This window comes from Notamacropus eugenii, chromosome 1 (assembly GCF_028372415.1).
Source record: "Notamacropus eugenii isolate mMacEug1 chromosome 1, mMacEug1.pri_v2, whole genome shotgun sequence".
Lineage (NCBI taxonomy): Eukaryota > Metazoa > Chordata > Mammalia > Diprotodontia > Macropodidae > Notamacropus > Notamacropus eugenii.
Window position 1 is genome coordinate 139,684,517 of NC_092872.1, and position 14,055 is coordinate 139,698,571.

Genomic DNA, 14,055 nt, shown 5'->3' on the forward strand with positions numbered 1-14,055 from the left:
TTTCTGTGTCAAGTAGGGAAAGGAGAGTCCACTTTCCTGATGTAAGAGATAGCATTCATGTTACCAGAAATATAGTCAAAGGAAGAATTCAAAGACAGGAAGGAGTTATACTTATCTTGGTAAGAGGATGGAAAAAAGAGGATTTAGACAGAGATGAAAGGAAAGAGTCAGTCAAGAGCTGAGTGAACTATAAATCCCGAGAACAGAAGATATTTCCAGTAAATGTCTTGTTTATAATAAGCCATCTACAAATCATTCTTCTTTTAAAGAAAGGACAATACCCTAATTGTCCTTCAGACATATTGGTTCTGACAACTGCTCTAAGTCACTGATAGGATTTTATATGAACATAATGTTGGTTCAATGGATCAAGTCTCTCAAAAGTTTTTATTCATTGGAATAAACATGTTTTTCCTTTTGAATACGATACTCAGAGGTATGTTCTGAAAACTACTAGGAACATTATTATTATAAATTATAACAACAGCAGAGAGAAAAGCAATGAGATTGTGAACTCTAGGGAGCCAAAGAATATGTTTTAGGAAACAAGTAGAATTGACAGGAAAACCTTCTTAGAATTGACAGGAAAACCCTTAAATTTGATTCCAGTATACGTGCATCAAGAATGGGGAACAAAGGAGTGAATATTAGTCTTCAGTAAAAAGAAAGGAGAAAGGAAAAAAGTGATAAATCATTATTTCTGTAAACAATATGAATACTTTCTTCTTTCTAAAATCAACCAATCAATAACAATTTACTAAATGCTATGTGTAAAAAAAAAAAATTCAATAGCCCCCGTCTTCAGCTTTCCAAGAACTGTTCCAAAACCAGGGGGACTGGGTTTAAATTTATTATTAACATTTCTGTTATTAAAAAAATCTGTCATTAGTAGTAATTTACATTTACAAAGTGCTTTACATAAACTATCTTATATGATCCTCCCACAGGAAATAAGCCATAGAGGTAACATTATCCCTATTTTACAGGTGAGGAAAATGAGACTGAGAGGTACACCTGCCTCCAAATTGCATGCATCCTCTGTGATAAGGGGTAAGACTTGAAAACCAGGTATTTAGACTAAAAAGCCCAGAGTTCTTTTCAAAGTACATGTTAAAGTTAACTGAAACCAAGAGCAAAGTTGAACATTTTGAAGTAAAAGCTCTTCCTAAATGCTGCATGGGAAACTATCACCTCAGGAGCAACAGCCACAGCCACAGCCACAGCCGGGTAATGCCCACATTGCAAAACTAAGAGGCCTCCCACAATGGCATGTGAGAGAAAAGTCATCTGATGAGCTTTTTAATCCCTTTACTTTGGGCACAGGTTAGGACATTCAATGTAGTTTATATCACCCAAACGCAATTTCTGCTTTCAATGTGAAATTTAATAGTATAACTTGTAGGGTTTTTCCTCCAATAAGGCAAGTAACAAGACTAACAATAGTTCTGCTGGGTTTATTTTTAACCTGTATTAAAAGTATACCCCTTCTCTCCTGGGTCTTTTTTCACATACAGAGAAATTGGAAACAGAGCACTTAAATAAGAAACCAGAGGTCAAACTGGGCACAAATACAGCACGTTGGATGACACCCCTCCCGGTATTCTGTCTCTCCTGTCTTGCTTCACGATTTGATGGCTTCCTCTTGTGTTCTGTACCTTACATTAGGAGCTATAATATACTATTTCAAAATTTGATGTCCTTCCCAGTTATATAGCTTTTGAAATTCTAGCAAATATAAAATTACTCTGTACAGAACAAAAACAGCCAAAAATAAACAAAAAACCCAACCCATAACCCAGAACAAAGGGCTTAGGGGTATCCTATATATCTAAAACATATTTCCAGTCAATTTACAGACAGACATTCAGGGGACAAGGATTAATCTGAAATACTTAAAAAGAAAAAAAAAGTCTTCCTTCAAAAGTTACCCAGGTTTCTCCCCAAAAATTACATCACCAACAACCTAAATTACAAAATTTGGTTTTTTAAAAATTCTGCTGGTTAATGACCTGTTTTAATTAATTTATCAAGTCCTACCTACTGCCTCTTCTAAGTAAAAGGTGATTTTCATTGCAATATGTGTTTTCAAAGGCTATGTCGGCAGATCGTAGATTCTGATATGTCCTGCTAAGTCAAAGGTGCATTTTGTTATCACAGAATTGATGTCTGGAGAGCTTTATCACTGGAAGGCTGGCCATAAGAGGGTAAACCTGGAGGGAGGAGGCAAAATGCCTATTAAGGAATGGAGGTGTTACAATCTACACATAATGAAGTCACTGAAGTATGAATGTCTGCTGTGTATGCAATTTGTCCAGCTTAAGAATTACCTCCGACTTTTCCCTTTCTCATACCCAGTCATTCATCAAGTACAGTCTATTTTTACTTTGAAATATTTCTTGTATCTAGTCCCATTCCTTAACTGCCATCGCTACTGCCATCCTAGAACAGTACTTTAGTCACACTTGGATTAATTTGGCTGTTGCATGACTGCTATTTCTGTCTCTAGACTTTACCTCTCTAATTCATCCTCTCCAAATTACACTCATCTTTCTAAACTAGCTCAAATTCTACTTCTTCCACAAAGTCTTTCTTGGCTAACTGAAATTTGTATGAACTTTCCTTCTTAACTAAACTTCTGTTAGTAAAATTAATATGCTAAAGAATGAAATACACTGGCTTCTAACTGCCTTTACTCTTATCTAGAAGAATTAAGAATTTCACTGTTATCTAATACTTTACCATCTCATGTCCTCTGTAAGATTACAAACTTCAGAAGCCAAGGACCATTAGGACTGGCTTATCAGTGCTTCCCTTTCCCTCCTCCCACAAAGCTCTAGTTACCTTAGGCTGAAGAGAGAAAGACTTACTGCTCCTTCCCCATTCGTTCTAGTACAGCTGGGACATGAGGGGGTGAAATCTGTGGAGTCCATTAGATCAAAGATCTGGAGCCAAAGAGGACTTCAGAGGTCACCTAGTCTTCTCCATTCACAGATAAAGAAAGTGATGCCCAAAGGGGTTAAGAGGTCAAACCAACAAGATTTGAAACCAGGTTCTCTGACTCCAAAGCCAGTTTTCTTTCCATTCTACCAGGCTCCCCCGATAAAAAGCATCAGAGCTATCTGAGCTGCCACTGATCTTCTGCATCCCCAACAGAATTTAACACAACGCCATTTGTAAAAATAGAACCTCAGTAAAGATTTGCTGATGTGTCATCAAAGATGAACAAAAATATTTAATGTTTATAATCAACCTGAGTTAACCACAGCAAACCAGCAAAGTCCATCCACTTATAAAGATGTGCAAGGGTCATATCAAGAAGCATATGCCTATATGTTATCAGCCAAATAAAACATTTCAAGTTATTCTAAGAGGTTCACATAAAGGTGAAGGTTTTTATTTTTAATCTTACATTGTGGTTAAAAAACAGATATTTTTGCTTCAGAGAAAGACAATGCAAATGAGAAAATAAAATACTCCTTTAATTTAAAGAACAAACTCCTTTTACGTGAATATCTGGATAATTCACAAAATTCTACCTACTTGGGTACTAGAAAAATGATGGATAACCCCAATTTATTAAACAAAAAACTCTCTTCATCACCTTCCCTCACCTTTTAAAATACAAGATTTGTAAGCATTAAATAGTTCAGACAGAACTATCTTGTTCCTCCTGTCTTCTCCGCCAACCAACATAATTTTAAAAGCATACTGTGGATCAGAGAATCGTTCATGAAGACAACTGCTAGAATATTTACTCCCTCCATAACATTCCATACTAGTAGAGACTGCTGACCTTTAATTTTTAATGTACTAGACAAGTCTAAACTTGAATTTTACTTTTGAAAGAGAATAACACATTGGTAGAACATGAACTTCAGCAAAGGTCAAACTTTGAAAAAAGTCAGGGTGGGTGATCATTACAGAATTTTATTTTGTATATCCAAAAAAGAATCCAAGATTTATCTTTTTTTACCAACGAACAGCATACTCAAAGGGCAGCTAAGTGTCAGTGTGCATAGAATGCCAGGCCTGGAGTCAGATCTTGCCCCCAGACACTCACTAGCTGTGTGACCCTGGGCAAGTCACTTACCCCTGTTTGCCTCAGTTTCCTCATCTGTAAAAGGCAAACACTCCATTGTCTTTGCCAAGAAAGCCCCAAACAGGATCACAGAGTCAGACACAACTGAAATGACCGAACAAAAGCATAATCCAACGTGGTAATGCATAAAAGGTGCTTTGTCAACCTTCGATCGGTCCAGTGCCAGTCACTATCATCAATGATTATTATCATGGCAGAATAGCAGCAGGAGCAGTGTGATCATATCACCTCCACCAAATAAACCCTACCTGTAGTAAGATCACGAAAATGATTCTGTAACCAAGGGAAGTCTACCTCCTTTACAATCTTATTTATTCCATTCCTTAATTAAATTTAGTCTTATTAGACTAATGACATAATCTCAATGCAAAAAAAAAAAAAAATCAAGGAAATCTCCCTACTACCACCGCTCTGCTTTTTAACATACATGGCAATTTTTTGGTCTTTTACTTTTTCCTCCCAACTAGCACAATTTTAAAAGCATATTCTGAATCAAAGGATTTTCTGGGAAAAACAAGAAATATTGTCTTCATTGCCCTATTCTTTTTCCCACTAAACTGAGGTTGGTAAGTAGTCCAGGGCACTGGACTTAGAAACAAGAAGAACTAGGTTCAGGTAATGCACAATTTACTTAATCTCTCTCAGTCTGTTTCCTAATCTGTAAAAAGGGGCTAATAAGAGTACCTACCTCAGAGAACTATTGTGGGGATTAAATGAGATCGCTGTAAAGTAAGCACTTAGCCCAGTGCAGGCACATAGCAGGTGCTTAATAAATACTTGTTTCCTTCCCCTCACCCAAAGTGCCTTTCAAACCTTTTTATGCAAATGCTAGCTACTAAAACCTGACAGGAGAAATAAAGGGAAAGTATAGAAATTCTTGCATGGATCAAGCAGTAAGAAGCACTAAAAAAATAATTTGCCCTGTTTTTATTCAAAATAGGAGACTATGTCTCTGCCACAATGTGTTTAGGGATGAGCAAGGAAGGTATGATGTCTTGCAAAGAGAACTGAACTAGAAGGCAAGTGACCAAGGATATGTAGTCCCAGCTCTGCCACAAAAACCAATATCTGATATTGAACAATTCACTCTTACTCCTTAGCCCTGAGTTTCTTCTATAAAGTGAGAATATTAGACTCAATATTAAGTTAAGGTCTCATCAGGTCCTGAAGGTAGGAGTAAATTTAATGAAACCTATAAGTTCTTTTAGAACAGCGACCCTTCCTTCCTCCTTTAGTATTTCCCTTTGTACTCTATATTATACTATGCATACCCATAAGAACTTAATAAATGCTTCCCTTGGGCTTTAATCACCTCAAGATTTAACTCTAACTTGGACATATAAAATCTCTAAAAATTTGAAGACATGGGAGTCGACGTGGGAGAAGATAAAGGATTTTTCCTCTGAAAAAATGGGAAATTTGAAGGAAAACATAACATATAAGCAATGTCTTTTTTAAGTTCCTTTGACAAAACAGCATGCCACAATGGAAAGGACATGACTTGAGAGAAGATTCAGGTTCAAATCCCACCCTCTTAGTAGACAAAGGATATTTACCTGTCACCTTCTCATTAGTAAAATGAGGAAATTGGACTGAGTGGCCTCCAAGATTCCTTCTTAGTCTAACTCTGATTCTGTGATTTTTCACAGATCTGAAGACACAATTTTAGTCTAAGAATGCAAATGTATTATGTATCATTTGAACTGTTAATAAAATTTGTATGTTGATTATAGTAAACTTAAAGGTATAACATATTGACATAATAATTTCCAGATTTCATATTTAAATAAAATTAATTTTTAAAATAAACTGAACTACAAATGACTGGACAAGACATGAACTCTGTGCTATTTAGGTTCTTGAATAACTAGATCATGTTGCTTTTACAAATGATTCTGACATATAGGGTCCGGTTATATATCTTGGAGCAAGAGAAAAGTTAGAAATTGAAATTACTGTACACTTTAAAATAAATACAATTGTTTAGTATAGAATTAAATAGCTTACTAACAAACAATAAAACCATTCAACAAAACACTATATGGCTGTGAACAGAAACTGCTTACCTCACCAACAAATTACAAATCAAAACGAAGGGTTTACTTTTAGGCCACCCATGTCTACATTCCAAGTTCAAATCTCCAAGACATATCTACCACATGATATGCTATTGAACACAGGTTCCCCCAGGGATCTACACTGCTTCCAAGCAATAACATAGGCATTTGGGGGTAGGGCGGGTGCTGTGTGTGAATTCTTTCAGACCGCTATAGTGCTATTTGGAATATTGTAAACTAATTTTTTTTTTTTATCAATAAGTGACTTAAGAAAACAATTCAAAAATAATCAGGATTGTTGATGACTCTCCTTCCCCTCTATTAAAATCTAACATCCAAACCCCAATAAGAATTTTTGCAATAAGAATATTTGCAAATATTTGTTCCATGTGGGGAGTACCAAGAGAAATGGACATATGTGTGTAAGAATTTCTATATATAGCTTCTTAGTTCTATATATAACTTTGTAAATATCAAATGATACTTCCAATTCATCACAAAGTATTTAAATATAAATTGAACACAGCTTGAAATCAAATAGCAAAACTCTGTACTTTAAAAGGTGCCTTAATTCACCATTTTTTTAGGCAGAAAAAAAGAGCAGAATGCTTAAAACTTATATTATTTAAGAAAAGTATAAAGTAACTCTAATCACATGTCCCAATTTCTTTCAAACCTTAAGCAAGTCACTTAAATTCTCTGTGCCTCATTTTCCACTTATGTCAAAAAAGAGTTAGACTAGATAATCTCTTTCCTTCTGGTTCTACATCTTATAATGCAATAATTCTAATATATTTCCTTTAAAAATTAGGATAGTCTATATTACTAGAAAACTATAAATTTGAGGAATTTTCCTTTAAGAGTCCATTAGTCTTTATCAACACTCCTCTAAACTTTTGATCAATGATTTATATTTTTTAAAAGAAGGAGGAAAAAACTTACTCTAGAGGAGTCATAGGAGGGGCTTGGTTGACCACTCGTTCCCCAAGATGTTGTACCTCCTCGTTCATCTATACCTAAAAGAAGACAAAGCAAAAGTAAGGTAAATCCATCTGAGGCCACAATCATCAAACTTAGATGAATTTTCTACATAAGCACATGGCAGAAACAGAGAAGAAGGCAACACATTAATGCCTCAATAACACTCTTCCCAACTGTCCTTAGCACATGGGTTTCGATGACCTGTGGATGAGTCACTGATCCCCAAACCTTGAGGAAACCAGATTAGTTATGAGAATCTAGAACACTAGATGTGCCACAGAATAACACAAAAGCTCTGTGTATTACAAGTTACTATTTGTAATCCTCAGAACTTGAGATAATCTAAGGTTGTTTGAAATCACCAGTATGAGGTGGCTGATCCATCAACCCTGTTCCAATCTAAGACCACCTGGATATAAAGTCAAAGCAAGTACTGGACCTTCTGTGGACTAGAAGCTGGTAAAGTAGTCAACTCTTAATCCAATACAATTGACTCCCATCTGGTCAGGGAAGATAGTTCAACTGAGGGTAATGATCATGACTAAGAGGGTCAATCAATGAAATACATACAAGAAACAAATCAAGTTGACATGACAACCCACAATAACTATTGAGTAAACAACACAATCAAATTGCTTTAAAATTATATTTTCCTATCTGTTTTTCTCTGAACTAGGAAACACTATTGAATTGCTATATTAGTCAGAAAAAAAAAGCCTTATTAGGAAAGGATCAGAATCTGCATTATATCTTTCCTCTCCTGTTTTTGTGCCTTTATCTATCAATCTAGGCTTCCAGAATTCCTTCCATGACTCACACAGATCCCCACTCCCAAACCCAAACACATCTGGTCAGTTCTGGGAACCACCTATCTCCTGCTGTTAACATAAAACAATGTCCCCATCACCTGCACTCTGAGGTCATCCTTCTGACAATTGCTACCTTAGGTAAACAGACTTTCTTGTATTGTTGGGCACCTTATTCTAGGACTAATTGGTAAAGGTGTACGAAGAACTGAATGAGTAGAAGTCATAAAAATCAAACCTACTTGATTGGCCCCTTCTTCCCAGGGTTAATATTTTTCCAGTCCCAAGGAAAAATTCTGAAGAATTTTTCTCTAAGGCATTCCAGGCAATAAACAAGCATTTCAAAAACTGTTATTTTTTGCTTTTAAAAGTCACTCTTCTCCCTCTCTCCATTCCTTTCTCACTGTTTCAAAGTGTCCACATACCCCAAATAACTTCCTGGCCAAGAATCCAGAAAGGTACCACATCATATCTTGTTTAACTAACCAATTTTTCTACTGCTAAGAGGAGTCAGAAAGCAATAAATAGCTTCTGGAAGGAAATACATCAACATACTAATCTGACCAATAGGTAGGGTGAGAAACCAGATTGTAAGAGGTTGAGAAATGAATGGGATATCTAATATCTTTTTTGTTTCCTACTTTGTATAAGGAACCAAATGAGTTAATATATATATGTAAAGCGTTCTGCAAACCTTAAATCAAAATATTGAGTGCTAGCTATTTATTGCTAATGTTCTTCTTCTTCTTATTATTATTATTACTGCTATATTCTCTTTTGGGGGAGGATTTGGGTGTTCTGAATTTAAAAAAAAGAAAACAAAGAAGTGAACAGGAGGGCAGGAAGGAGAAAAAATACTGACTACAAGTGGCTTTTCCTAGAAGTTTACCTATGAGACAGAACTACAGGACAATTCCTTGAGGAAATGAAGGAGTGTATAAGGACTGGAAGACTGGGCATGTTTGTGGGAAGCAGAGAAGGAGCCATCAATGAAGATGACTTTTGAGGGTGGTCTTCAAAAGGGCTAGCTTTAGAAGGCACAAGAGAAACAGGGACTGGCCTAAGCAAGAATGGCCATCTCCTTCTCAGAGACTAGAGGAAAGAATGGAGTATTTAAGAGGGGGGAAATGGAGTTATGACAGGTCTCTATTTAAACAAGGAGGCAACATCCCTGTGATGACAGGGATGGGTGAAGAAAGCAATAAAGAAGGACTGAAGAAACAGCTAGGAATAGTTATTAGGGGAGGTGGCAGGGGTGGAGGGGAAGGATTATCGTATGCAACACTGAAAGACCAGACAAGGTCAAATGACAATAATTTGTAGTACGCTCAGTCAGTGTAATATTTGATTTCTTATAGCAGCATGTGTACAGGAGGAGAAAAGACAGATGGTAAGAGGCATCTCAGGATTAGGGTTTAGCAAGGAATGAGTGGTGAAAGACAAAGTGATTAAAGGGCAGAAGTATATAACTGAAATAGTTAATTACAAATTGAACAGTACAAAGGGAAGAAAGGGAGATCAGGGAGGAGTGAAGTAAGTGGAGGTCAGGGTGAGGATGGAGAATAGGTGGGTGAGACAGTAAGAAAAATGGAAGGCAGGTTGACAAAATGAGGAATTAAGGAGTTCTGGATCATGGATGGAAAATAGTTACATGCAAAAAAACCCATAAACCATCTACATGTGTGCCTACGGTGAGGTGAGGGAGATGTGATCTGGGGACACTGACATAGTAGGTGGACAGGTGATTTGACAAGTCATCAATGTTTATGCTGAAATCTTCAATACCACAATAGGGATAAAGGAAAGAATCATTCATTTCCTAAAGCACAAAGCCTTTGCATATAATATCCATGCAGTAAATGTTTGCTGAATTAAATTAATGCAAATAAATGAAGAATTTTAAAAATCAATTTGGATTTTTATGTATCAAAGCTCTCTAAAGTAAGGCACATGGTGTTTTAAAGAATTTTACTTTGAAAAATGATACCTAGATTGGGTGGTGGATAGCTACTAATAATGATAACCTAAGCACATTTTTAGGAAAAGGCCTACCAATCTTATCAAACCACAGGTCCTACCTTTGTCAAGTGACCCTGATTTCCCTGGATGATACGAGGGAAAGGCAAAGATTAAACAAAATGGTCATTAATTAGGTGATAGAATCATCAGCTAAAGAATGCTAGATGCTAATGGTGTGAAGCATGATAGGGGCCTCAAGGGACTCTGAAGAATGGCAAAGATCTGAACAAAAATGGCTGTATTTCACAGCTAAATCCTCTATGCCTTTATTATAACTGATCCAGCGTCTGAATATAAAGTGGTGGCTGGCACTGACAAAAGCAGAGAGTCATCTTTCAGGACAAATGATTCCTTTCTGCTGAAAACAATGATGATTACTAACACAAGGGTATAATCCCAATAACAATCTTTCTACAGATTCAGACGGAAGACAAAGGTAAATATATACAAATGATAATAATGCATGGAGGGAAAACATCTTTATACAGACAGTCAAGATATAATGAAATCTAAACAAACAGCACATTCACAAGAAAATATTCAAAATATGATATAATGATTCATGGGAATGGAAAAAACAGCCAAAGATGTATCTGAACTATTGTTCTCACAGATAAGTGCTATGTGGCATTTCCACTGCATGTTTCATGTTAACTAGATAGTTTGAATGATACTAGTGCTTGATACAAACAGATTTTTTAACCTGTTTTCATCAGGGAACTCAGCAATAATCACTGAGTAAAAAAGTTTCAAACCTTAGTTGGCTCACAAATTAATGTTTGTCATATACTACAGACTAAAAGATATACTGGATAAACCAAAACTGACCTATTGTCAAAAATCACCTTTTCCCAATTTTCTTTTAGTTTATAAAACTTCTTAAGTATCTGCTTCTCCAAGTAGGACAGAATAATAATTTAAATTTCAAAGTTTCCTACAAATTCTCAGTATACACACACACACGTACACGTATACACATATATTGCTTATAACCAACTGCTTCTTTTAAACCCTCTCTGAACTGACATCCTTAAGAATTCTCTTAGAGTTCTCCAAGTAAATAACAAAACATAAAACTGCAGGGATTTTTAAAAGTTATTATTTGCAAATTTAAAAGATGCAAACTTCTTTCCCTGATTCTGCAAGCCATATTTATTCCTAGAACTAGCAAAAATACAACACATACAATTACATAGTTGTATATATAATTTTAAAAAAAATATACACACCTACATACCAGATGGGCTTCAAAAGCATTTAAAAGAAAATTTCTATTCCAGGTAGTCAATGATAAATAGGATTTTATTTAAAAGATTTCAACAAAACCAAATTTCAACAATTTTATAAACAAAAGAAAGATAATACATGTTTTCTGTTCACCATCTGCTTTACAATGATTCAATAAATGCTTTGAACAGAGAAATCTGATTGCAGATAGTTATATCAGTTACCAAGGCTATGAGAATATCTTCTACAGCTCCTTTATTTGATTTTGTTTGTGGAAATTTCTTTAGATATGATTCAAAGCCTGATCAATTACAGAACCACAGAGAGGCTTAAATATAAAATCTTTTGATTATATTTTTTATATTTCAGACACATTTCAAAAATATCTACTTGTGTACTTTTCCTGTGTTTCACTATGAATTATTAACAGTGCTAAGAAAACATCAAATTTTTGACAGGCTTTAACAAAGAAGGCAAAAAGTATCTTTTCTCATATTAAGTATAGACATAGTGGATGTGTAGATTTTGTATTTTATATTCATGAAAAACAAATTTTTGAGTTTGTGTGTAGTGACCTCTCAAAAAGTGACACTAAAAAGTGACTCCGACACAGAAAAAGAAAACATTTATGTGAAAAATCTAATACATTTAAACAAGAAGAGGAATGAATTCCATACATTATGGAGTCTTTTTTCAGTGGCCTTTGAGAGCCAGAGCAAGACTCATTTCTGAGACAGCATTTGGAGAGATATACCAGATACATGGACAATAGAGCCCTTGTAAGTAAAAGCTTCTATGATACCGTGGCATAGAAATAACATGAGAAGTCTGCCTTAAGAAAAATAAAATGCTGCAAACTTTACACAGAATTTAAAAACACCAATGATAATTTCATTATCATTAGAGACAATATGTGTAAAACCAGATTAAACTTCAAGTAAACCTCACCAATTTTTACTAAGAGTAGGGAAGGCAATGGGAATAATGCCAATGGTTGGCCAAGCACTTTACAATTTACTAATGTAATGGAGGGCTTTATAAGTGTGCCATCAAATACATTATCTCATTTCATCTTTAGAATGACTGCATGTGGTAATCAGGCCTCGTATTGTTATCCCATTAAAGAAATGGGAGAGGAGGGTGGCAATTCCAATAAATGTAAGCTATCAACAAAGGTTTTCGAGACACAGGGCTAAAGAACCACAAAGCTGCCAACAGGCTCAGGACTGACCCTCCAAAAATAAAAAGCCTGAGGAGATCTGATGAAGGACTGAACAAATAAAGCTTACAAAGCAAAGTGCCTTTGTGTTTGTATTCTCTATATATTCCTCTAAATCATACATCATATTTACAAATGTTGTTGTCTTTCAGTTGGGTATGACTCTTAATGATTTCATTTGGACTTTTCTTGGCAAAGATACTGGAGTGGTTTGCCATTTCCTTCTCTAGTTCATTTTACAAATGAGGAAGCTGAGGCAAACGGGGTTAAGTGACTCGTCCAGGGTAACATAGCTAATAAGGGTATGAGTCCAGATTTGAACTCAGGAACATGAGTCTTCCTGACTTCAGGTCCAGCTTTCTATCCACTGTGCCACCTAGCTGCCCATTGAATATCCATGTTTGGATATTACAAAGTTACATTTTTATGGGAAAACAGCATAACTGAGTGGACAAGACTACTATATTAGTTTTGAGTCTATTAACAATGCCTTTGAGCATCTAAGAGCCCAATTCGCAAGGGAATAACCCAATAGCCATTTGGTGACAACATATGAAATTGCTGGCAGAAATGCCTAAGTATAAAATTTTCACTGAAAAGCTAGCCCTAAAAATCCAAACCTATAATAGGTGTGTGTAGCAAACATCGGATTACCTACTAATCTGGTTTAGATAAAAGTATCCGCCTAAGAGCCAGGAACCTCGGACTCTGTTCCTGCCTCTGTACGAGCCTGGATAAGTGTCTTTAATTCTCTAAATTTCTTCATCTATAAAATGAAGGGGTAGAACCAAATTTAAGGCCCTTCCAGCTACAAGTTTATCCACTGTATGACCAGATGATCTCTAAGCTCTGACATTCTATGAGCCTATGAATCATAGGTTATCTTATCATTGTTCTAAGGTAGGTAGGGCAAGAAACCTCTGAATCCCTATCTAATGAGGAAAGGAGGAAACCATAAATGCTATCTCATATTTATACAGTACTTTTCAATAAACACCAATATACTGATAGTCATTCTCATAAATAAGACATAAGGAAGTTGCAGCTAGATGGAAAGATGGTATGGAGGATTTGTTTAAAGAGGCAAACAAGGGAATGACAGAGCTGGTTTCATTGTGTACTCAAAGGAAACATAAAACATCATATCATGCTTCTCAGGGCTCGTGATTAGCCTAAGCAAAAAGGTCACCAAGAAGATAACTGCAGATTATGCATCAACATATATTGCAGAAGATGAAAAAAAAAAGAAGAAGAGAAATTCTATGGAGACCTTTAATGTGAAAACAAGTGTAAGGAAGTATGTTGAAAAATGTTGGAAAGTATAGTTTCTTTGATGTTAAGAAAATAAAAAAAGAAGCACCATGCCAGTAAATCAACAATATTTTCTTAAGAATAAAGAGGGGGAAAAAGCATTGTCCATGGCATCTAATGAGCTTTATCATCAAAACAACAAAAAAATTAAATTAACTGTATTGTAACCTACAGAAAATGACTGGTCATCAAAGTAGGAGCCAAACAAATTGCTGTTTCTTGGCAATCATGCCATTGATTAATTAGTGCAAAGCTCCAAATCACTTTCAAATAAGAATCATAGAATCTCAGAGTTGGGAAAGACCTTGTTGATTCAGTTGTTTTCAGATGTGTCTG

At 35.6% G+C, this 14,055-nt stretch overlaps 1 protein-coding gene across 5 annotated transcripts in view; it reads right to left on the bottom strand.

Moving 5' to 3' along the window:
• The window catches only part of TCF12 (transcription factor 12), a 413,276-nt gene that overhangs the window by 233,034 nt on the left and 166,187 nt on the right, over positions 1 to 14,055 (bottom strand). For all 5 annotated transcript variants that reach the window (XM_072615766.1, XM_072615761.1, XM_072615763.1 and 2 more), the window contains one exon: positions 7,099 to 7,172. In XM_072615766.1, coding sequence (XP_072471867.1) covers positions 7,099 to 7,172 — 74 coding nt within the window. The remainder of the gene's footprint in view (positions 1 to 7,098; positions 7,173 to 14,055) is intronic.